We start from the raw sequence: 25,000 nt of genomic DNA, 5'->3' as shown, positions 1-25,000 counted from the left end.
TAGAAGGAAATCACAGTAATTAGTGTTTCAGAGACTTTCTCACAGTCTTCAGTTTCCTCTGAATCTTTCACACAAGACTTAGACCTATTGTCTCACGGTATAGTGTTAGTATAGACTGTGAGTGGCGTGTGAGCTTCATAAATATGCATTGTTTCTAATGGGCCTGTGTGTGGTTGTTAACACCTGACAAACTCAGGTAAAGTTCTGCAGGTGCGGTACACTGATCATGTTTCCTGCCATGTCAGGGACACTCAAAGCATTGTTTTGTCAAATTCAATGACCATTTCAGATCCTTACTGAGATAGGATTTTATTGTGAGACTTTATGGGATTTTGGGGAAACAGATGGAAATCCAAGATCAGCATTCTTTCTGTCCCATGTGTAATATTACATAACATATACCTGATGCTGCGGGCATTCTCAGTTTCTTTCTAAACATATCTTTAATACTTGAGTGTTTATAAGAATATTACAAACATATTAAATGATAAAAATATTTTTTAAATGTGGGATTTTCTTAAAATAGTTCATGTCATTTTTGTATAATAGATGTATACTTAATTGTCATTCAGGATACTCATCAAAAAGCTGCACACTGACTTAGACATGTAAATAAGTGCTACAGTTGATAAAAATACTAAAAGTTTTAGATAATGACACTGATGCTCTTCTTGTGTTTGAGCTGTGGGAACAGGCTGACCTCTGACTTCACACTGTAGCATTGATCAAAGTCAACACTGAAGAAAAGAAACAGCAAACTTCACAACCAGGCCATGTGTAACACATAACGTCAGCAGCGCCCGGAAAAAAAAACAAGATTGGTGATATTGAGCTCATGTTTAGGTTAAAAACAAAAGGCTCCAGAGTCTTCTGGAGCAGTGGCTCCCATCAACCTCTAGTCTGTTTGGTTCAGGGCACAATAAATACAGGCTAGCCCTGCTCTCACATTTCTTTTGCACAAACTTCAATTAACATAAAAACTTTTCCATTAATGAATGGTTGAACTCCCCCTTAAAAGCCATTGATGATTTGAGTAGTAAATTCGATCAGGTTTGTAACACTTTTTGGACTCATTGTGCCGTATTAATCCTAGTGCATTTTCAGTAATTGCTTTATTGTACTCGCTGACACCAGCACTGATCACACTCGAGTCTCAGGACTGACGCCTTTCACTGAAAATGTAAATACTGTCCATTGTTGCATGGTGTTATTATGGCATCAGACACCCATATATTCTTATATAACCCAATGATGGTCACAGTCATGCAGAGTCATTTTGGACAAGGAACATTGAAAGGACTTTACCTTCCAGTGACCCCTGTAGTCTTTGAAATATACCCCCAAAGGTTAGATAACAAACAAACTTTAGTTTTAATAAAGATGTAAGTGCTGAATAACATATTTGTCCTGCTCAAACAAAACTGTGTATACCTGCTTTGTGAAGGGGCTTAACTTGGGCAGAATACACATTTTAGTACAGCTGTTCTCATTACTGTTACTGTTTGTAATAACTGCTATGGTATATTATATATTACTGTGGTCTGTCTCCATAGTTGACTGTCTCCGTGGTGCTTGGGTTGTTTGATGTGGCACTGACTGATTATCCCCCCCATATACATGTCTAATGTTTAGACTGGTTGAAACAGTCTGTGTACTAACTCCACAGACACAGACTGTCACTGGTCATTAGGCTCAGGACTAGGACAGATCCACTTAGCCCATGCAGACCACCAGGCATCAGCTAATCCCCTAACACACTTTCTCTGGTTAATCAAGCAAAAATAAACAGATTTTGCCTCATTTTAGATAGTTACTTGCATTCATATTAACACAATGACTTTGATTTTGCTCTTGGTTTTACACTGGGCAAATTTGGCACTTGGCACCACCATGAGACAAATATTGTAGTCAGTGGTTATCTGAATGTTTGTGCATAGATTTAATTTGCATTTTCCCATTATTTTTACACAGAGGTGCCAGTGGTTATTTCTTTGGGTCTGCTTTGTTTGTTTGATTTGTCTCTGTCTCTGATTAGATTTACTTCATGTATTTGATTTGGGGAAAAAAAATGTATAATTAAATGAGAGGGTAGTGTAGTGTTGGGTTAACACCGGGCAACCTTCTTGACAACCAGACTCTTACACAAAATGTATAGACTATTACATATTTTCGTGTGACTTCTAGCTGGAAGGGTAATACATATTTTCTTATCTGGACATTGTTTTATATTATTTCAGCTTCATTTAATAAGGTGTATAGATTTATCATGAAAATCCTTTTTATACACAGATTTGCCTATAATGATCATTTGAGCCTGTAGGCAATTAGAATTTACTTTTCCCCTATTTGACTACTGCTACATTTTTGTGGACTAAACTTAAGATTTTGTTTGCTCAGTTGCAGGGAGAGCCTTCGCCCGAACCAACCCCTGACCTCCTGCCTCGCCTGTGTCACCTCGTGAAGGGAGACAGCGGCTATGGCTTCAATCTCCACAGCAAAAAGAAGAGAACAGGGCAGTTTGTGCGATCTGTAGACCCTGGCAGTCCAGCCGAACAAGCTGACATTCGGCCAAGAGACAGGATAGTAGAGGTACACGCAAATTCAACACACATTTTCAATTCAAGTGAGTTTGAGAGCGCATCTGATACTTATCTGGCATGTATTGTGTCAAGTATTCAGATTATATTAGGAATAAAATTATGTGGGTGCTGGAAGATCAGGGAGTCAAAGGTGCCCATCTATAAAGCCATGCACTGCTCTATGAAAATATATTTTTGCAATTTTGTTTGTACTGAAGTTAAGTGGCGCTCTAATAAATATACTACAAAGTATAGTAATAAATACATAGAGAAAAGTGGAGTTTATATTTCTGTGCAAGAACAACATCTGCCAATTTTCTGCATATTATACAAAGAAAAAATCTAATTATCTTATATTTTCAGATGGTGTGGCAGGAGGTCTGTGAAAGAGAATGTTCTGTCAGCACATCATCAGTTACAATGAGACTTCTTTTTCAGGTAAATGGGTTGAATGTAGAGGGGCTCAAACACTCGGAGGTGGTGGCTTTTATCCGAGCTGGGGGAGACGAAGTGCAGCTGCTTGTGGTGGATCCAGAGACTGATGAACTCTTTCAGCGCCTGGGAATCACACCTACAACCAGCCACGTCAAAGGTCAGTCACATGTACTACATAAGTGAGTCTCCTACATAAGTGGCTCTCATGAAATGTTTATATAAAGAATAGGTAGCACTTGATCAATATGATTTTGTTTTATAATTTTTCAATGCCACTTCTGTTTTTATATCAGTGAAATAACAATACATCCATCTGTACTCAGTTTCTAAATCAGGCATGTCCACAAATGTTACGTGAATCATTATAATGGGAAGTCAGTTGAAATTGTTATATTAGGAAGCACTTTAAGAACAAAAATTGTTTTAAAGTATGCTGATTTACTTCTCTCATTTAATTTGTCACATAAAGTTGTCAATCATTATGAAAAGTAAATGATCAGCATGTCTCTTGTGCCAAGGTAAATGTTTTTTGTTTTTTTTTACTTGTAACATATTTTGCAGAGGTCTATGTGGATGAAGTTTCCACTGAAAGCATCCCCCAAACTCCATCTCCAACTATCGGCCTCATGTCATCCCACCCCCCGATTATAAACGTCACTCTCACGGACGGCTCCATCAGCCCAAAATCCTCCCCTAAATCTCGGGCCAACGGGAGCACCGCGTCCCAGTCATCTAGAAGCTCCACCACTCAGTCCGAGATCAGCAGCTCCGATATGAGCATTCAGGTAAGGGGATAAAAAGGCGTATGCACTGTAAAACAACAAAGACACAAAAGGACAGCAACTAACGCCTCAGTGGTTTTGTGTTGCAGGTCCCAGATGAGGATGACAGGTGTGTGTCAGACCCCTTTGCAGAGGGCGGCCTGCGCTTGAGTCCCACAGCAGCGGAGGCCAGGAAGAAGGCCCTGGCCAGTCGTAACAACAAGAGACCTCCTCCAATGGACTGGAGTAAGAAAAAAGAGATATTCAGTAACTTCTGAACCCATGAAACTACAGTATGGACATATAAAGTACATAATTTGAAGTAGGATGGGTATGGAATGATCTGGACATTGGGGTTGAAGTTACAGGAGAGATTCTCAGATGAAGAACAGGGCTTATGGGTTATGAGTGAGTAATAGAGTCTGCACTTTCCCTTTTTTTGTGTCTGATACAGTATCAACAACAATGCAATCATTTATCAGCTTTGTGTCTGGACTGTGATGTGCTGCTGTGTTTGTGTACGTTATCATAAAAGCTAAATTTGTGAGATAGTTTTTAGAATATCTCATTTACATTGGCCCATGCATCTTAATTCAGTGTAAATGAAGAGTGAAGAAAATTGTCTTTGAACTTATTCTTGAACAAATGAAATATGTAACATTGTTAACATTTGTTGTGATTAAGCCTCAAACAATGTAAAATAAATCATGTACATAATGCCATACAAGGTGTTTAATATCATACTGGCCTGGGCTCCTCCCTCTAAATGAGGACAACAGTAAATCTGTTGGGAGGTGGACAAACAAAAGGCTGAATAAGGACAGGTACAGAAGACAAACAGGAAAAGCCAGCTTATGTCCTTCAGATGAAGATGCTCAACTCCTGTGTCCTAAATTTTACACCCCAAACAATGAGGACCTTCTCATATTGTCTATATCAGATGCACAGATATGAATATAAGACTGGTCTCATTTCCTACATCAACCTGTGTTAGATGCAGGAAGAGAGGAAGTTCTCATAAACTCCATTAAACTCTATCTCATAGAATCCAGTAGAAGTCAAGTGCAGCATCATAAATCTACTACTATAAGACAAAACTGTACAGAAAAAATATATGTTTAATAAAAGTACAGCTCAAAGAATTTCTTAAGTATCCAGTTCCATTGCACCAGTTGCAGTCCTCCTACAGTCCACTTTGTGATGGAGAAGAAAAGATGGCATCCCGTGTAAGTGAAGATGGTAATTATAGTCTGATTGTGAGTCTGATAGACGCTGCGCTGGGATTTAATGGGGAATTTGTGACCAGCCACTGAACCCCATTGTCTCCTGCATGTCCCAGCGCAGCAAAGGAGGCCAAAGATATTTCTAAAAGAGGCTTTGATGCGACCAAGCTGGAATTTCTGTCCTAGATAAACACTATTCATTCACATGGGAAATTCCAACAGCATGATAATCTGAAGGATCTAACTTTACTGGAGATGCTTAAAAGTTAAATAATAAACAGACAATCATTCATACTATTCTGTTTTTCAATAGTTCCCATAGGGCCTTTCAGCTCTAATTTTAGCTCTAACATTGTATCACAGACATACACAGTGCATATGATTTCCACAAACATTGGAAGTCATATGCACTTGCATCAGTTAAAATTTTTGTAAGACAGTCTGATTAATTAACAGTAAATCTTTTAAATACATTTTATGTAAACTTAAAATGTACCAAAATGTCACATTAATTTCTCAATCCTGTTGAATAAGATACCCAATATAATCTTGTACATTCTTCTAACTATTCATTATTATTACACTATTCTATGCATGTGTATCAGTATGAAAGGTCCGGGGTTTGGTTAAGTTTATGCATCATGTAATGTGAGCCTTGAGTCACAGAAAAGGAGGACACACATAGATAATGGTGTGATGTCATTAGTCAGGTAAACTACAAGCACTAACAGTATATATAGAAAATAATTATGTTTTTGCTACTAACCTTTGCAAGGCAAGTGGCAAGTAATTCACACAGAAATGAAGGTCTGCCAAATTACAACAAAATCATGCTCTTTATTGGATATTAAAGACCATTTTGATCAATCGCTCTGTTTTGTTCCCATCTTTTTTGCTTTAAAAAAATTCACATTATTTTTTTCAATGTAACTTATTTTCATCACACACAGTTATTTCCAATACAAAAATGCTCATAAAAACTATAAAGACTAAAAGGAACATGTGAAAAAGCTCTGACTAAAGATTGTCTCATATTGGTTATTAATGATCGATTTAGAAGTTTGAATTGTCACAGTCTAGGTTAAATTCAGTGCTTATTAGCATTTAATTACTAACTGTAGGAAAACAAAAGCCTGTGTTTGAGAAATTTGAGAAAATCTAACTCCAATAAAAAAGTCCTATACTATGCAAAAGTGACGTGACTTTTGTGAGCTTTTAGCTATGTTATAATGTTGTTACCTCATCAAAAACAAAGCCATTGTGTTTTGTTTCATTCACAAGTTTGAGTAATAATTTATTACTAGTCTGATTACATCTCCAAAGCTCAAAATGCTCTGTTCCACCTTGTGAAGTCATGATGAAGCAGTAGTTTTCAAGTTAACAGCTAGCTTGTACCTTTTGTTGCCAATTACAGGGCTGAAATTATCCAAATGATTCTAGTGAAGGTGTATGGAGTTTAAAAACATAGTGGAGCTCTTCCTGTATTACCACACAACATCACAAGCTGGAACACAGTGTTTTCTGTTTGAGAGAAGAATATATGCAAGGTTTGTATGTTAAACATGTGTGAATGAAACAAAAGACAACTCCAGGTAACTTTTTGTTGAGGAAACAACATCATAACATAGATCACATAACAGCATAATATGGGTCCTAAAATCCCCAAATTCTGTGAACTGGTCTCAAACATTTAGTGTGAAAACTTTAGTTCAGCTGACAATTTTCAACCTTCTTTTGTTATAGAATCTACCTGGATGACTGAGGGATTATTATAAACATCCTTTCACTTATAACAAACCAACCAAGCAAATATTATGACCACTGAAGTAATGCTTTGTTGTCATTGTCAACTAGTCGTCAACTAGTAAACCTAAATTCATCACAAGGAGTGGAGCGAGAGATATGAAGTGTAATTTATATTATTTTAAATTTTAGATTATGAGATTATATGGAATGTCAAAGAATTAAATCCAGCAATGTTGAAACTGACCATTAAAGGGGTGTCATGCAGTATTTTAGGCAGAGGGTCCAAAACTGGAATGTTCCACCAAATGGCATAAAACTATAGGTGACTCCACCAAACCAAGTAGTTTTGGGCCATAAAATGATCTGACTCCACCAGAAAAGTATGTAGTGCACCTTTGAGGCCTTTGACTATAGGCACTTGAAATCTATATTACAACCAAAAATTTGTTAACCAAATAAATTTTCTTGCTGCCTGTAGGTGTTTTGATAGTATATGTCTTCAGTATGTTGTGACATTACCTGAAACCCCCCAAATTAGTACAAATACAAGTGGTCATAATGAATTGCCTGATCAGTGCACGTGTTCAATATTGAGACAGCAGCATGTTTTAACTTACATTTGAGTGGTATTTGCTCTTTGGCAGTGTCCTAGCTTTTATTTACCTTACTATGCTCTATTCTGGCTTTATTTTGAGGTGCTGCATTGGTGTAGCAACGTAGTTGGTGTTTATTACTATTTATCAAGCTTAAAAGGTACACTGTGTAATTTTTCTGGTTGAGGGTCCATGTGCCTGCTTGTCTCCATGGTAATGTTATTGCTTCATATGAAATGTTCCACAGGATGTCACTAAATGTATCTACATTGGATATTTCATTGCAGGGTTTAATTAGCTTGAAAAACGTGCATTTTAAACATGAGCAGGGTCGACTCTTAACATATCTGACCTGTAATTTGACCTTATGCCATCACCTGCTCATCTCCATGGAGGAAAAAGCCATACTGTAGAAATTCAAGACAAAGCAATAACATCTCCTTGACAAGAAGGACAAGCAGGAAGCTGGCCCACCACCAGAAAAGTTACATAGTACAACTTTAAATGCATACTGAACAGCACACACACACACCCACACCCAAATATCCAGTGAAAAAACACACATAAAAGCATGCATACATATAAAAAGAAATTAAACAAAATTATTTGAACCCCCGCTATCAACTGCTCAAAACATGCTTGCAGGGAGAAACTTCTCATGCACACACACACGCACCTCAATATGGCAATAGGTTAGTGGTTGTAAAAGTGCGGATTAGTCGCAGTTTCACAAGTTGATTTTATTTGCCATTTAGTATTGGGATATTTTTGCCAGTCAAAGACACTTAAATTTCACAGTGCAACACAGTATGACAAACACTGACATTAGGGTCAAGACATATATGGGTGAGGTTAAAAAAATGTCCATACAAAAAAGTTAAAATAAAATAAAAAAAAGTGCAAAAAAAAAAAAACAAACAACTTAACAGTCACTGAAAGTAGCATTAATAAAATAAAAAAAAGTTTGCGTTACTTGTGCAGGTTTATGTCCACTATTGAAAACAAATCAGTAGCAGCAAAATAAGAAAAAAAAAACAGAATATGGACCAGTTTAAAATGTTATAAAGATTACAACGACACTGAGGATCACTGTTTTACTTAAGATATCAATATGGCATCAAATGGGTATCAGTACGGATGTGAACAGACACTCACTCACTCAGTCACAGTTAACAAGCGCAATAGACAAGACCAATGGAAGTAAGTTTAAGCTCAGTACCATATCAAACTATGCATCTTCACACGTTTTATACACAAAATGCCAAAATAGGAGTTTTTACAGACTGCACATGCATACAGACACATACACACAAAAGTTTACGAACTACTAAAGAAAGTTATGGATTTCTCTTAGAATTTCCCCGAATGATGAGAAAAACAAATGTGTTAGCCCTAATCCTCCCTTTTCTAGAGGAATGATTTCGGTGTATAGCCAAAAGCAAACAAGCTTTTCTTAAACTCTCAATAGGTCAGATAAAAATGCAATAGGAGACTGTAAATTAGAAAAACTGTCACTGACGCTCTGGGGTCAAAATGAAGGAAACATAGATAACGATTATCTTACAGCCATATAATGTGGATGAAGTGATTTCTATTGATATCCCCGTAAAATAAAGATATTTTCACCCAAAAATGGACAGTTTAGACACCTGCTTATCCGCCCCTAACTACATGTAGTAGGTCACAAAAAGTCTAAATTATAGTGCCACCCACAGTCAGTTCTAGGTACTGCATGTACAGCTTGTGCAAGTGTTAGAGTCTGTTATGTTTGTCGGTCAAGCTACTCTCAACTTTAAGAATCCCATAAAAATCTCAACTGTCCCTGTTGTCCCAGCTAAGTAACAGAACTCTCTAAGGCTCTTAATCCCTGCTTTGTAAACATTTTCTCTCCCTGCCTATCCCTGAACTTTCTCTGGTCTTTCTCTGATCTCTCCTAGATCCAACTTTCCTCTGGTTTCCTCTCTGGTTTCTTCTCTGTCCTTCTCTGCGTCCCTCTATCTGTCCCTACAGTTTTTCTGTGTCTGGTCCCTGCCTAGTTAATCTAGAGGTGTCCCCCCTGTCCCTCCCTCCCTCCCGCCCACCCTCCCTCTCTCTATGGACAAACACATAGGGCGTGGGGGCCTTCCTTCAGGGGCCGTTAACATCCCTCTCCCTCCCCCCAGATCAGGGCAGTGCAATACACAGATGGATGAGTTTCCCATTCACCCTCCTCCTGCTGACGCACCTGCAACAACAACAATCAAGTTTATTTGAGTTGTGTCTGGTTAATTGTAAATTAGTGCATTTTAAATTTGTGCAGAATTACCTCCTCAGGTGGGTGTAGAAGCTCTAAACACCATAGCATGCTGCCAGTCTTTCTTTCAGGAGAGGGGGAAACTGCTCTGAGAACTGCTGCCAATTCTCTTCCCCGACTTGTTCCTTGAAACCGTGCAAGATCTAAGAGAGTAAAAGAGTTGGCTTACTTGGAGCATCCTTGGCAAAAATATTGTAAAGATGAGTTCTTACTAAACAGGATTAAACAAACTTACATGAACATCCTATATAAAAGGTGCACTAAGTAACTTTTCTGGAGGAGAGTACACCATCTGCTTGTCTCCATGGAGATGCTATTTCTTTGCTGGAAAGATCCTCTATGGTATTAAAATTATCCATTTTCATTGAGACAAGCAGGTGATGCCATCAGGTGACCGCCCAGTCTTTCAATGAATTTTTTTTAGCAATAAAACAAAAACTGACAACTACAACAACTTGGCTTTTGTCAGACTTGCTCATTTATGCTTTTATCATATACAGCTTTCAGAAGTTAATGCAAAGAGATAAGAGATCTGTTCCCCTTTCATGTCAAAATGATGGGCATACCCATTTAGTTACAAAGCAATGGTCTTAGAAAAGAATGAAAAAACTGTTGGTAAGGGGTCTATTACCTTATAAAACATGTCTCTCAGATCGTCTTTAGGGTTCACCCAGGAGGCAACAGCATCACAGAAGAAGATGAAGTCCTGCTCAAACAAAAGAAATGAGACATGCACTGAACAAGTTTAAACAGCTGCAAAAAACAAAGCTTTATCTTACCTGCACTACACCTCCGGGGTTCACACCAATCATCATGCATATCCCACGGAAAGCAGAGTCTTTCTCCTCATTGTCTCTAATGTTTCGTAGAGAAGTACACCTGTGACCAAAATAAACCACTATCTGATTAATCTATAGCAAAAATACCTTATAAACTTAGATTTGACAAACTTTATCGATCCACAAGGGAAATTATTTATATACAGTAGCTCAAACATCACAATAAATATAATAAAGAACAAACACATTAAGATAATTTCTGTAAAGTACCATGGGCGGATGAACTGAGGCAGCATGGGGGCAACCTCCTGAGGACACACATAGCCCAGTCGACCAATCGTGATTGCTTAAAGAGAGAAATGTCAGTGTTACTGTGCTAATACATTTTTCTTTCCCACGCAACACTCCTCCAAACAATTTCTCATCCAGTTCTTAACAATCTGTTGCATCTGTGCGAGCTGTCAAAAACAGTACCGGTGTTCTCCAGCAGGGTCTTGGGGGTGTTGGGACGATTGATGATTTCAACCAGCTGATTGAGCACCATAGGAATATAGGGCTGCATCTCCACTCCTGATTTGAAAGAGAATAAGATTAAGGCTGTGATACAACTCTTTATGTACTCTATTTTTTTCATAAAGAAATAATATTAATTTACCCATCTGCATGCAGATCTCCCCAATGGCCCATGTAGCGTTATTGCACACAGAGATAAATTCGGGGTTTAAATTTTTACCAAGAATTGGCATAAATTCAGCTGAAAGAAATTAAAGAGTAAATTATGTTTTCAGATCAAAACAACAACAACGTTATATTAAAGAGAAAGAAATATTACCAATACAAGGTTTCACATGTGGAAAACAAGCCTTTGTTAAATCTCCCAGGAGTGCAAATGAACTCTGTCTTACTTCTGGCATTGTATCCTGAGGAAAAAAATGTAAGAAAATTCCCAAAACTGTTTATTATTACTTATTTTGTTAATGTACAGACCTGCATGCATTGGAATAGTAGAGTCATGATGTTGCTGCGGGCTACAAGCGTGTCCACATGTCCACCCAGTCCCTCAGCCAAACCACTCAGAAGATCCAGTGCTACAATCATGAAGTCCTTGTCTGGTGCCTCATATTGATCTGGCTGCTGACTGTACATCTACAAGAGGAAATATATGTATTAGATAATAATCAGGGCAACAGTTTGATGGTTAAACTGTATATGAGACGAATTAAACTGCACCATGGCCTGCGCTAGTGTCTTCTGGACCAGCGTGACACAGCGCTGGTAGACGGGCTCGCAGTATGGCAGGAAACCACTCTGCAGTGCCGTGGCCACAGAGGACAGACACTCGAGCAGCGGGAACAGATCCTTATCCTCATCCTTCAACTCATTCCATTTGGCAATCAGGGGCGGCATCAGCTTCTGAATGTACTCCTACAAACAGACAAGTTAGTAGGCAAATATTCAGTGAGATCTATATATGCTGTATTGTTCCTAACCCAAATTAATAGACTCACAGGCTGGTTAAGATGATGTCCAACAGAGTCAGCCAGTGTCCCGATGGCGTCATAAAGGATGAGCAGGTTTTTGTGCTGATATTTTCCAAAAGCAAAAACCAAAGTGTCCAGGATGAAGCTCAGATAAGGCACCAGCTCTGTACATGCTTCCTCTTCCAGAGTGGCAAATGCACTAAAGAAAAAAGAAAAAATGTGATGATGACAGAATTGTTAAAATATATATAGAAATATATGCAATGAAAGCAGTCCATACCTGCATGCTGCCTCCTGAACTCGTTTATTGCCATCCAGAATGCGTTTGAGCAATTCAGTCATCAGTGGTTTTAGATGGGCATCCGGGGGCTGGCTGACCACCCAGTGAGCGTAGCGACTGAGGGTCCAGCAGGCTATGGAGCGCACTAGAGCCTTCTTGTCACACAAACACTGAATAAGGTGAGGAATGAGCTCTGGCAAATAAGGAACCATCCCCTGCATACAACCTGAAAAAGTACATTAAGTGCACACACATTAAACTTAGACAAAATTTAATTGATGCAGAAAGGAAATTATTTAGACACAATAGCTCACACATCACAATACATATAAATATAAAGAGCAAACATATAAATGGTAATAATACATTTGAAATACATAGCAAACATAGCAAGAGACTTTTGTTGTCAATAAGGCATAATTATATAAATGTATACACACACACACACAAATATATATTTTTTTATATATATATATTTTATATATATATATATATTTATATATATATATTTTATATATATATATATATATATAATATATATATATATATATATATATATATATATAATATATATATTAGTGCTGTCATGCGATTTAAAAAATTGAGAGATTAATTAATTATGATCTGTAATTAATTAATCTAATTAATCTCTTTTTAATCTCATCTAAAAATTGCTGAGAAAAGCCTTCAATTTGAGGTATTTTCATTTAAATTCATTATTACATTATTGTGGCAGATCAAAAGACTCATATAGAACAAAAAAAGTGACTTTATAAAGTCATTTATTGTTTAACAAATCTCTCCAAATTGGCTGTTGAGCCCAAGTCTCCATGAATAAGAAACTGTTTGCTGTAAAGTAGCAAAGACTAGGAAATCTGAACATAATAACTTTTGTCTACTTAAAGACAATAAAAAGTCCAGTCTTTCCTTAACCATATTAAAAATATTATTGATAGAGAAATGCTTTATATATGAGATCACTGGTTTTAGTCCTTGTTTTAGTCCTGGTTTAGACCTGCTTTAGTCCTACTTTAGTCCTAGTTTAGTCCTGGAATGGGTTAGTCCTGGTTTTAGTCCTGGTGTTAGTTCTGGTTTAGTCCTGGTTTAGACCTGGTTTAGACCTGGTTTTAGTTCTGGTTTTAGTCCTGGTTTAGACCTGGTTTTAGTCCTGGACTGGGTTAGTCCCGGTTTTAGTCTTGGTGTTAGTTCTGGTTTAGAGGCGCACAGGAGGAAGCGCGGTTTAGGCAGCGTACGCGAGAAAACGTAAGCGGCGCACAGGAGCACGTCGGTGTCCGCGCAGAAACTACGGAAAGAAACGTGGTCCTCGCGTTCTCAGGTTAATGACGATGATGAAGGTGTGTGTTTGTGTTTGTGTGTGTTTGTGTGCATGTCCCCTCATGTGGCAGGTCACTATAGGACAGTAGTGCAGACATCATGAGCCTATGCAGGTTGTTTTCACCAGTGACATTTAAGTTGTAGGCGATATTATATTTGTTATTTTCTTTTATATTTCACGTCGGGAGAATAATTTCCAAGACACGAATGCGTTTTTACCTGTGCACTGCTGCCTCTGTTCTATTGGCTCTTCAACCTCGTCCATTGTGCGACTGACGCCGCCAACATTAACATGACGTTCACATCGCTGTTACTGCGCGCGTTTTGTGTGGGGTTCCGGCAATGAGTGGAATTACCGAAATAAAAAAAATTATAAATGTGTTTTTTTGTGTGTGTGTTGTTGTCCCAACAACACATAAAAACAGATTTTATAATAAAGCAACTCGCATACAGAAACAGTAAAGTTAGAGATTAAAAATGAGATTAACGCGATTAAACATAACGCTCTAAATATGACTGTAATTAATTAATCGCAATTAACGCGATAATGTGACACCCCTAATATATATATATCAGCTATATACAAGAGGTTGTAAGGAGAAACAGTGCAAAGATGAAATAATGATTGACATGACATAGGGTTATCTATTACAGGAGGATGACAACTGAACAGTTGCATGGAGTATGGTATGAATGTAGTCCTGTATAGCTCAGTGTTTGAGCGGAGCCGTAGGAGTCTGTTGGAGAACGAGCTCCTCTGTCCCTCTAGTCTGGTGCAGTGTGTGAGCACCAGCACCACATAAACACTAAGAAAAAAGTTGTGGTTAAAGCCATCCTTAAAAATTAAAAAACACACCTTCAGCAATAGCTCCGAGAACAAGAATGCCAGACTCTTTGATGACCCAGTCAGGATGGAAAAGCAGGCCTTTCAGGAGGGGTAAGAGATGGGGCAACAACTCCTCACGAAACACATTAGCAAGAACATCCAGAGCAGCAGCTGAACACTTCCCTGTTGAAGACAAAAGCAAAACACAACACATTTCTTTACCCACAAAGCATCTGTTAAAACGTTTTCTTTAGGCAGTTGGCTTGCTGTAAAGTTAATGCCAATGGATAGAGGATTTCTTTTTTCTGACTAAAAAGCTAACCTAATTTGAATATGGATAAGGCTATACTCTAAGTTTACAATTTTGGGGTAAGAAAGAATATGCAAATTATAATATTTAAAAATAAAGGGTGAGAGAGCATTGTACAATTTAGAGAGGCCTCCAGCTAGTACGTTCGTGCCTAATCAATGCATACTACTAACCGCTACAAGCAAGCGCATAAGATAGTTATCCCACTATAAAGAATTCCTTCATCTTAACCCAAACATAACAAAACACACAGGCACTGCTGTAAAGTTTGTGTGTGGTGCAACTTACGAAGATTCCAGTCAGACAACGTATCATCATCATCATCTTCATCATCATCAAAGTCTTCCCCCTCTTCTCCCTCACCACCTTCATGCTGCAGAGTAACAGTCCTAGACTTATGAAAGCGTGGCTTGATGTCCTGTTCACTATCTGGGACAGTTTCATCCTCTTCAACATCTCCCTGTGTGGCAAAATTTTAAAAAGATAAAGAAATCTGTAGCAAAGTTTTTAATAGGATTAAATCATCAATAAACAATGTGTACCTTCAGAAGAATTATGTCAATTTCAGAATACTTCATGCCATTCACTAAAATAGGAATAAGCCTGAAAGTAAAAAAAAAAAAAAAAGATAATTAAATTTCCATAAGTTGAATATGTGTTAAGATGTAAATAAGTAATAACTTACTGAACCAAGTGCCCACTCAGGGCCTCTTTGCAGATGGGCTGTTCAGCCAGAGTCAACCAGAACTCACAAGCCTCCAAAGCTACATTCTCATCTGGGTCTTGAGTCCTCTGTAGCATGTACTATAAAGACAAAAACACCAACAGCTCAGAGGCAAATACAAAGCATATATACAGCATGTATATAGTCAAATATACTGTACCTGGATAATGCTGTGCATGTGGGGGATGAGTCGGTCAATGCGGACTTCCAACAGCATTACCAGCGCTCTGCACACATTCTTCCTCACTTCACAGTCCTCATCTCCAGCCAGCGCAAACAGGCTCTGCAAATTAGATAACAAAAATAAAAACAAATCTAATATTGCTTTAGAGAAAAAATAAATCCTTAACAAAAACTCACCTCAATAAATGTGTCAATATTATCCATAAGTGCTTGAGCTCGACCAATGATGAATTGGTTTACACATGCTATGGCATGGGACCTAAGGAGCACATGCATGAATTAGGAATGATAATATTAATAGGAAAATGCATTAAGCATTTAAAAAAAAAAACACAACATAGTTATTTATTAAATGGGTAACATATGCTTTTCGACATCATTTTGCCTTAACACTCATAAAATACTTTTGAAATCCTGTGGATCACTAACCTTATTTTGGGGCTGCAATGTTTAAAAAACTGGAGAAACTTGGGAATCATAATGTTGAGTGGTCGGTTCAGGGCATCACTATCCAAAAGCTCAGAGGAATCTTCACAGATCTTCTGTAGAGCTCCAAATGAACCCTTTAATATATTACAGGTTAGGCTATAACAATGGAACACAATGTTCAAATAAAGTTGAAAGAATACTTGAGTTGGCTGACCTCACAGGTGTTGTAGTCTTCTGAGTTTAGAAGATTACAGAGCTGGGGCAACAGTTCGGGCCAGGTCCGAAGCTCTCCTTTAGATGCTATGGTCGTTATCAGGATGCCTTTATAATCAAAAACAATTCATACTTAAAAATAACAATAAAAGAACAAACAAATAACAGCATCTATTACTATAGCCCCTACTCCCACACAGCATCTTAACCTGTTAATATTCAACCTCCTACATACAAATAGTGGACTGACTCACAGTGTGCAGACATGCTGCTTTTTAAGACTCACCAATAGTAGCTCTGATGAGCGGTGATGGGTCTCCAATGTTATTGAGGCATTCATGCTTGATGAAATCTGCCACGTTCGGGGGAAAGTTCTGGTAGTGAGCCTTTACATTATTCTTCAATATCAGACCACTGAGTGAACGGGTTGGCTCATCTTCAGAATAGAAAAAAGATCAGTTTTATCTATACATACATGCATGTACATATGTACATATTATATTCTTATAATGCCTTTTCCTTGTCATACAGTATACATACCTTCAGATTTCAGACTTGTAAGGACAAATATGAGATAATTATTAAAATCTGGAAACTGGTTGAGTTGTTCCAGTTTCTGTAGTTTCAGTTAAGGATACACTCACACTACACACACAAGTAATGACAACACACTCTTATATAACCTGTGAGGCAGCTGAATCTGGACAATTTCTTCTATCAAAAGCACACAGTGCATGAGTTACATGCTCAGACATCACACCTAATGTCACACTTAATAACACAATATATGAAACAACCTAGTGTAGGATACTTCTTGCACAGCTCTTTGTGTTGCTGTGTCCGGGGACTGTGAGTCCTTGAGTAGCTGGAGCACCTGCTGCAGTCCCTGTTCATCTGGCTGCCACTCCATCCTACTGGACACAAATAAACCAGCAGTCTATCTGTGATTACAGAGCTATAAAACATTATAGTGCATGAAATGCGTTTTCCTTCCTCAGCTTGTTGAAACAATGTGGTTTGTTTAAAAATGCGTTGTGTATGTATAACATGACGTCCTGTAATGCCATCCTCAAAGTAATGCTATTAGTAGAACCTACCTAGTAAATAATATGTATATTAACTCTTGTTCATTCAGGCGTCACTTGATAAAACACAAAACGTACACAATAATACAATGAAATTAGCACAACACCAAAATTACATCGCCGTTCAGCCAATGAAGTGTTGCCTGAACAATCACATAATATGTAATGTTTACAAACCCTGTTCCTCTACGAGGCCCAGATACAATAGCCGCAAACTGTTTGGCTCACACACCAGGCTAACAAACTAGCGCTGCTACATCGGTGTAAAATAGCATTTCAAGATCACATCTGGTGCATAGTTTGCTCGTATGGTAATTCTCTGGTAATACAGGTAATATGACAACATGGACAAAATACGCTATTATACACAGTAGAGGGAGGTAGTCCGATCAAGCCAAGCCAGCAGCTAAAGCTAGATAGCTAGCTTCAACTTGAAAGTACCGCGGAAGATTTTACCTGAATACTCTGATGTGGTAGATGAATAATCTGAGACACAGTGGCGCGTTTACGGTTTACAAAATAACATCAAACAATATATGGCAATGATCGGGCTAATTATAAACTTGTGTTGTCTGTTCCTCAATGTAGTCACTTTGCTAGCTAGTTTGTGACAGAGATTGCATGCCTTGTAATCAAGCCGGTGATTGGTGTGATCATTCTCGGCTTCCGTACAGACAGAATTTTGTTTATCATCATCGTCTTTGTTATAGTTTTCTCACCCGATTTGTGTTCTCGGAGTTTTGGATGTTGATTTTCAATTTATACAATAAAATGCAAATACATTATTTAAGCACAGCCAAAGTGCTATTGATTATTATTGGTTGGATAACTTCAATTTTTGGCCACCAGATGTCAGCATTAATTACCAGCTTGTTCTTGACAACTGTAAATAAAAGTATGGGCTATAATTGGGCGTGGGCAACACTGACACATACTTGTCTTTTATCAGGTTAAAGTCTAACATCAATCATATTGCACCTTTAGTCATTAATTTAGTTTAATTTTAACTTGGCTGCATTTTAAAATTATGCCAACAGGCTACATACAAGACAAAACAAAACAAACACACAAAAAAAACTGAACCTTTTTGTTATCACAGCAATAGAAAAGCATGGGGAAAAGTGAAAGTAGGTTAATATAATGTGTTACCAATAAATTTCTTTCAATAAATACAGAGAAAATACACAAACATATTTATTCACTCTTGTCTTTACAACTACAGTAACCACAAAACCACCTTTGCACTTCATTTATTATTGGTCAAAACTCACAATATGCTCATAAAAACAAGATTTCAAAAAGGAGATGAAATGACAACACTTTTGGACTCAACATAAAGAGCTTATTTCACTCTTGCTGCAGCCCCACTTGCAACATGCATTGGACAGTCCCACTACAACATCTCTCCCTTTTCTGTCCGCACTTCTCAGAGCCTCCAAAACCTCTTCCAACATTGGAGAGCGAGCGGAACGACTGAATCCTGTGGCAGCCACTGTGTCCTCAGATGTCTGGGTTTTCCATAAGTCTGGTTGTGCTGCATCTTGGCTCCTGGAGACTTGAGGCATAGGATTGGTGCTCCATGGATCAAAGTTCTCCTCTCCGGTTAGAGCTGATAACATTCAAAGATTACTTAATTTATGTTTTTGTTTTGGTTTTTTTTCCTTTAAACAATCTTGCAGTATTAAATTAACTCACCTGTATCTCCCACACTCCTCCTCCAGCGAGATCCTCCACATGTGAAGATGACAGCTCGAATGAATTCTCTGCCACATAACTTTACCCCATAGAAGGAGGGATGGCCTTCATTGCACCGCACCCTGTCAACGAGTGCCACCAAAAGACCCAAAGTCAAAAGTGCTGCCTTCCACATGGTCAGGGAAAATGTTGCAAACCACTTGATTACAGCAGTGAAGATGTCTGTTTGCTGTTCCTAGAAGCCCATCTTATATATGTATCCCAAACCTGGGGAAAAGACCTAATTTTACCTCCACACTTAGTCATACCAAGGATAACATCAGAGACCTTTAGGGGCAACAATGCTCATCGAGAAAGAGCAAAATGATTAAGTACTGCAGGGTGTCAGGGGTGATGTGAGCAGGGTCTATTACAATCTCATCACCATAACCTTTCATGGTGGCCTTTTTGTTTCATACATTGTCTGAGGTAAGCCATGGGTCAACATACTGATATTTATTGTTATCAGTCCTGACTGGGTAAGGATGGAGATCTAAATTCATTCACCAGATGATAGTGGCGCTGACGCTTTCCTCCTCAAATACACGCTTGTATAATACTAAAAACAAATAAGAATAACAAACAAATAATTTATTAAAAATAGGGGTGTCAAATTATCGCGTTAATTGCGATTAATTAATTACAGTCATATTTAGCGCGTTATGTTTTTTAATCACGTTAATCTAATTTTTAATCTCTAACTTTACTGTTTCTGTATGTGAGTTGCTTTATTATAAAATCTGTTTTTATGTGTTGCTGGGACAACAACACACACACACAAAAACACATTTATACATTTTTTTATTTCGGTAATTTCACTCATTGCCGGAAACCCACACAAAACGCGCGCAGTAAGAGCGATGTAAACGTTATGATAACGTTGGCGGCGTCAGTCACACAATGAACGAGGTCGAAGAGCCAATAGAACAGAGTCAGCAGTGCACAGGTAAAAACACATTCGTGTCTTGGAAATTATTCTCCCGACGTAAAATATAAAAGAAAATAACAAATATAATATCGCCTACAACTTAAATGTCACTGGTGAAAACAACCTGCATAGACTCATGATGTCTGCACTACTGTCCTATAGTGACCTGCCACATGAGGGGACACGCACACAAACACACACAAACACAAACACACACCTTCATCATCGTCATTAACCTGAGAACGCGCGGACCACGTTTCTTTCCGTAGTTACTGCGCGGACACCGACGTGCTCCCGTGAGCCGCGTGTGGACCGCGCTTCCTCCTGTGCGCCTCTAAACCAGAAGTAACACCAAGACTAAAACCAGGACTAATCCAGTCCAGGTCTAAACCAGGACTAAACCAGGACTAAACCAGAACTAAAACCAGAACTAAAACCAGAACTAAAACCAGAACTAAAACCAGAACTAAAACCAGGTCTAAACCAGGACTAAACCAGGACTAAACCAGGTCTAAACCAGGACTAAACCAGAACTAAACCAGAACTAAAACCAGAACTAAAACCAAGTCTAAACCAGGACTAAACCAGGACTAAACCAGAACTAAACCAGAACTAAAACCAGAACTAAAACCAGGACTAAACCAGGACTAAAACCAGGTCTAAACCAGGACTAAACCAGAACTAAAACCAGAACTAAAACCAGGTCTAAACCAGAACTAACACCAGGACTAAAACCAGGATTAATCCATTCCAGGACTAAACTAAGACTAAAGTAGGACTAAAGCAGGTCTAAACCAGGACTAAAACAAGGACTAAAACCAGTGATCTCATATATAAAGCATTTCTCTATCAATAATATTTTTTATATGGTTAAGGAAAGACTGGACTTTTTATTGTCTTTAAGTAGACAAAAGTTATTATGTTCAGATTTCCTAGTCTTTGCTACTTTACAGCAAACAGTTTCTTATTCATGGAGACTTGGGCTCAACAGCCAATTTGGAGAGAGATTTGTTTAAACAATAAATGACTTTATAAAGTCACTTTTTTTGTTCTATATGAGTCTTTTGATCTGCCACAATAATGTAATAATGAATTTAAATGAAAATACCTCAAATTGAAGCTTTTCTCAGCAATTTTTAGATGAGATTAAAAAGAGATTAATTAGATTAATTAATTACAGATCATAATTAATTAATCTCAATTTTTTTAATCGCATGACAGCACTAATTAAAAAGTTATGAATTTCTATAATGGAATTATATATTAATTATATATTATATATTAATAATTTGGAAAGGGAGATGAGATGAGTATTTATATATAGATATAGATATAGAAAGATATAGATAGGTGTTCTCATAATTATACAAAATTGTTGATAAAACAAAGTAAGTTTATTGTTTGACTGTTCAAAACAAAGATCAAACAGATACAATATACAATATAACTAAGAAACTAAGTGACATATTAAATAAATATTAAACTACCACCCAGAAAACAATGATTAAAAATGATAATTCAACGTTTTCTATTTAACTTGATTGACACACGAAGTTGACCAATGAGCGAGTTGTATATAACCTAACGTCACGACCTCTTCCGCAGATAACCAATCAGCGCCTGGCGTGAGGCGGGGCGATTACGGGAGGGTAGCAACAGTTGCCCCGGTGAAGGCTAGGCGCCATAGCCACGGTAGTCCTGGCGACAAGAACCAAGCAACGGGAGTCAACAACAACAACCTAAATCAAAGAGGTAAAAACTTTAACGACTATAAAGAACATTCTTGGACTGTGCACGGAATGAAAAAGTGAAATCTGTAATTATAGCTCGCTTTTTTTTCTTGATAAACGTTCTTCGTCAAAGTCACGCGTTAACGGGAAACTCGTCTGGCACGTCGATGTGGATGGAAGTGGTTGCTAGCTTTTTTCCGAACGCAGACCGTTGTTATGGCGATGTCAGATTTTTGATAAGAGAACAAGATGGCGGGTGTGCTGTGATGTCAGTCCTACTTTTGATCAGTAGTTTAAACGTTTTGATTATTTAATATCTTGTTGCGAGTATAATCTCTGTATTTTGTGTGACTTTCTTTAGTTTACATTAATGTGCGTTTGCATGTGTCGAAATGACACGTAGTAACTTGTGGCGAGTTACCATGAGTTGCTAGGTGGAGGAAGCTGCTACCCTTGCTCTCTCAACTCTTCCAATTTAACAAGCTCTTTCAGTAACAAGCCCTAAGAACACGCAATATGTGGTTCAGTGAAAGTGTTTACTAATGTGTGCCGTGTGCTTTGACTATGAAACGTATTTTTGCACATTTGTGATTTTGAAAAACTTTTGACCTGCCATGGACTGTTGCGAGTTCCTTCGTGAGCACACAATGTGGCGGATGATCATCTGATTATGTCGTTGCAGTGTTAAAAGCAGGAGTGGCTTAAACAGAGGGAAGGACTAACATTTTGAATGACAGCCAACAAAAGTCGATATGATTCACTTTTAGCTTGAGTTTTACCATTTAAGTTATAGAGCAGATTCATGCTGAAAGTTAAGAAATAGGCGTTTCCCTTCCCAATATTGTACCAACTTGTAACTCAAAATGAACCGTGAACGAACTCAACATGATCTACTATACTTTATAATAACAAATCACTCATAGCCACCATTAACTAAACCACTAATAAATTGCATACACGTTGGTATTTGTCATGGAATCATAATACATAGCTTTAGTCAATTAAGTAGATTTTAAGTAGTTTATAAGTTATAGCTATAATTTCTATGACTAGGTCTAGTCTAGTACCTAGACTAGTCTAGGTAATTGCTGTAAATGTCAGCTATATTTCTAGGGAATTAATATGTCTGTTTACAATAATAATAATAATAATAATAATAATACAATTGTAAAGTACTATTTCAATATTTTGTAAAATAAATAAATAATAATAATGCGCTTGATCAAGGCTTACGACCCTAACACAAAACATTTTTAAAATGGTATCTTTTTTTAAATCACAGAAGGTGCTTCAAATCAGCGGTTGCCATGGCGACTCCTGGGTACTCTGAGGACCTTCAGCCTCAGCAGGCTAACAATGTAACCATAGCAACACCAGCGGCAGCCACACCCTCCTCCACTAAGAGTGCTCACTTCCTGCCTGACATCCCCCCAGTCTCCAGGACTGTTTCCTCAACCCACCAGTCCGCCCCGGCCTCAAAAGGCACTCAAGTCCTAACCCCCTCTCAGAGTCAGACACAGAAGTCGGTGGTCCTGGCCAATCCCACCCAGCACTATGTGGCCAGTGAGGTTCTGCGGTCTGCAACTCAAAAGAGCAACGGTGAGAGCAGCTCGCCACAGTACATCGTAGTTACAGTTACAGGTGAGTTGCACTAAGGTCACAGTCACATAAAGTTACATAAGAATTACATTGACATGAAGTGACATGTCCCACCTCTGGATCTTGTTTGGTTAGGTGTGTGTGAAATACTGTAATTGTTTCATTCTAGTGTGAGGGGAATGACTCCAAATAATACAGCTTTTTTGTTATTTAAACACACCTGTAAGTAGGTTTAGATGTTATTGGTGTGATTTACAGAGGGGATTTTGACAAACTTTTTATCATTTGATTTTATCTTTTTGTTTTATTTCATTGGTTGTAACATTGGTTTTTAGCTGCTTTTCAAAGCTTGCTTGCTTTTTTCCCTCAATGTTATACCTTTGTGTGGGTAGTGGATTGCATATCAGATGGACAGAATGACTTGGTTGCTAGGAGGCACAGTCTGAAATGCAGTTGCATGGATGATTGATAGATGCCTTCTCTTCATTTTTTTCCATTCTCTATTACAGTAAAATTTCACCGTGTAAATGATGCCAAAAGGCAAATTCCAAACAAAAAATTATCCCTACATTATGAGCTGCCTCTATTCATAATTTTCTGCGGGTGAAGTGAAAGTGAAATTAAATTGTGTGGCCTTTAAAAATGTTAATCTCCATCAACTATTGAAAAGGAGAGTAAACCATGTGTCTTAGTTTATTTTAGTGCTTTCTATTTGTAGATCATTTTGTTGCCGCACTATATCAAATGTCACTGTGCATACCCCTGCGTCACAGCTGAGGGGGGTATATGGCCCCGAAAGCAGATTTACCAAACAGCTTTGATTAAAATCTTCATACGGTGTTTAGGACATGGAGCCAAGAAAATGGTGGCATATTTCAGAATCCTCTTGTGTGTGAGAGAGATTTAATTTTGTGTTTTGACATTAACAAACACTGATCCAAATCAAAGCTGTACTTAGTGTTGTACAGTCAGATCATGTATGTAGAAAAGTTTATTTACCACAGAAAATTTCATGATCTTTTAGCATTTTGGCAAATATATAGTTCAGTAACTCAAATATTAAGAGAACACTGAATAATAAATAAGACCAGTATAGTTCATATTTAAACAGTTCATAAAAAATGTTCAAAGTATTTAAATGTCTAGATCAACGTTAATTCTCACAACCATTTAATCTGAAATAGGAGTAGCTTTGTCCTGTGGTGTTGCCATAAGTCAATGTTTTTTTTCACCTGAAGATACAAAAAACCCAGCACTGGCCACAGTCTCTATCCCTTTTGATTGCCCTTTTTTCATCCGATCTGCATGTTTACAAGATGGAGGGATTTCTCTCCATCTGTGGAGATTAGCTGTCCAAGGCTGTTCTTCTCCATGCAACATATAAGGATGGTGGTTTGGGCGCAGTCAGTGCTGTTCCTGTGACTGTCCCACGAGTTGAGCATAAGCCATAGAATATGTTCTGTGGTGGTGGCTGTTACTACGAGTTTGAGGCAGTATGTCGTGAGTACTAGGCTTTGTGTTCACATTTGTTTATGTTTATCTCTTCTCCTCTTCCTCTCTTGTTCTCAGAGGGTTCAGTTCACTCCACTGACAGTCTGTCTGACTCCAGCCCACCTGCTCCGGGAGTCCCCACACAGGTCGTCCAGCCAGCGCAGACAACAGCACAACAGGTAAGACCCCTACAGACACAGCAGCAACTTCTGTTATTTAACCTGCAAAAAAAGAGACCTGGAA

The 25,000-nt window shown here is 38.0% G+C and overlaps 3 protein-coding genes and 1 long non-coding RNA gene across 6 annotated transcripts; 2 read left to right on the top strand and 2 right to left on the bottom strand.

Moving 5' to 3' along the window:
* Window positions 1-2,397: 2,397 nt before the first annotated feature.
* On the top strand, window positions 2,398-4,236 carry LOC110165205 (Na(+)/H(+) exchange regulatory cofactor NHE-RF2-like; the record flags this gene model as incomplete). Its single annotated transcript, XM_055161126.1, has 4 exons — window positions 2,398-2,589; window positions 3,018-3,171; window positions 3,576-3,799; window positions 3,886-4,236. Coding segments are annotated over 4 exons (738 nt in total), but the record flags the coding sequence as incomplete, so codon positions are not given.
* A 5,166-nt stretch (window positions 4,237-9,402) lies between these two features.
* tnpo2b (transportin 2b) lies at window positions 9,403-17,921 on the bottom strand. Of its 2 annotated transcripts, none has more exons than XM_020930358.2 (24): window positions 17,732-17,921; window positions 17,002-17,104; window positions 16,731-16,806; window positions 16,477-16,626; window positions 16,192-16,298; window positions 15,978-16,111; window positions 15,726-15,807; window positions 15,526-15,648; window positions 15,327-15,445; window positions 15,184-15,244; window positions 14,930-15,101; window positions 14,362-14,514; window positions 12,171-12,396; window positions 11,918-12,089; window positions 11,640-11,834; window positions 11,397-11,555; window positions 11,242-11,329; window positions 11,065-11,163; window positions 10,884-10,979; window positions 10,680-10,755; window positions 10,410-10,509; window positions 10,262-10,336; window positions 9,643-9,773; window positions 9,403-9,561 (listed from the first exon to the last, which is right to left on the bottom strand). In XM_020930358.2, exons 2-23 carry the CDS (start codon window positions 17,098-17,100, stop codon window positions 9,666-9,668), a joined length of 2,670 nt encoding a protein of 889 aa, XP_020786017.1. In that variant the 5' UTR covers window positions 17,101-17,104; window positions 17,732-17,921; the 3' UTR covers window positions 9,403-9,561; window positions 9,643-9,665. The 2 variants fall into 2 exon arrangements, with proteins under 2 accessions (XP_020786017.1, XP_055017102.1); XM_055161127.1 differs by having other exon boundaries at window positions 17,002-17,101.
* Window positions 17,499-19,113, top strand: LOC129411186 (uncharacterized). Its single transcript, XR_008633182.1, has 3 exons — window positions 17,499-17,606; window positions 18,706-18,877; window positions 18,997-19,113. It is a non-coding gene; the product is annotated as an uncharacterized LOC129411186 (long non-coding RNA).
* On the bottom strand, window positions 18,604-20,299 carry rln3b (relaxin 3b). Of its 2 annotated transcripts, XM_055161128.1 has the most exons (4): window positions 20,155-20,299; window positions 19,179-19,237; window positions 18,971-19,092; window positions 18,604-18,884 (listed from the first exon to the last, which is right to left on the bottom strand). In XM_055161128.1, exons 1-4 carry the CDS (start codon window positions 20,167-20,169, stop codon window positions 18,604-18,606), a joined length of 477 nt encoding a protein of 158 aa, XP_055017103.1. In that variant the 5' UTR covers window positions 20,170-20,299. The 2 variants fall into 2 exon arrangements, with proteins under 2 accessions (XP_055017103.1, XP_020786056.2); XM_020930397.2 differs by lacking the exon at window positions 20,155-20,299 and having other exon boundaries at window positions 19,179-19,308.
* Window positions 20,300-25,000: the final 4,701 nt, after the last annotated feature.

The sequence above is a fragment of the Boleophthalmus pectinirostris genome, unplaced genomic scaffold, assembly GCF_026225935.1.
Source record: "Boleophthalmus pectinirostris isolate CB_2022bp ecotype Guang Dong unplaced genomic scaffold, ASM2622593v1 HiC_scaffold_346, whole genome shotgun sequence".
In the NCBI taxonomy this organism is placed as follows: Eukaryota; Metazoa; Chordata; class Actinopteri; order Gobiiformes; family Gobiidae; genus Boleophthalmus; species Boleophthalmus pectinirostris.
Note: the sequence above shows the minus strand (reverse complement) of the source record. Positions and strands in the feature narration are given on the sequence as shown.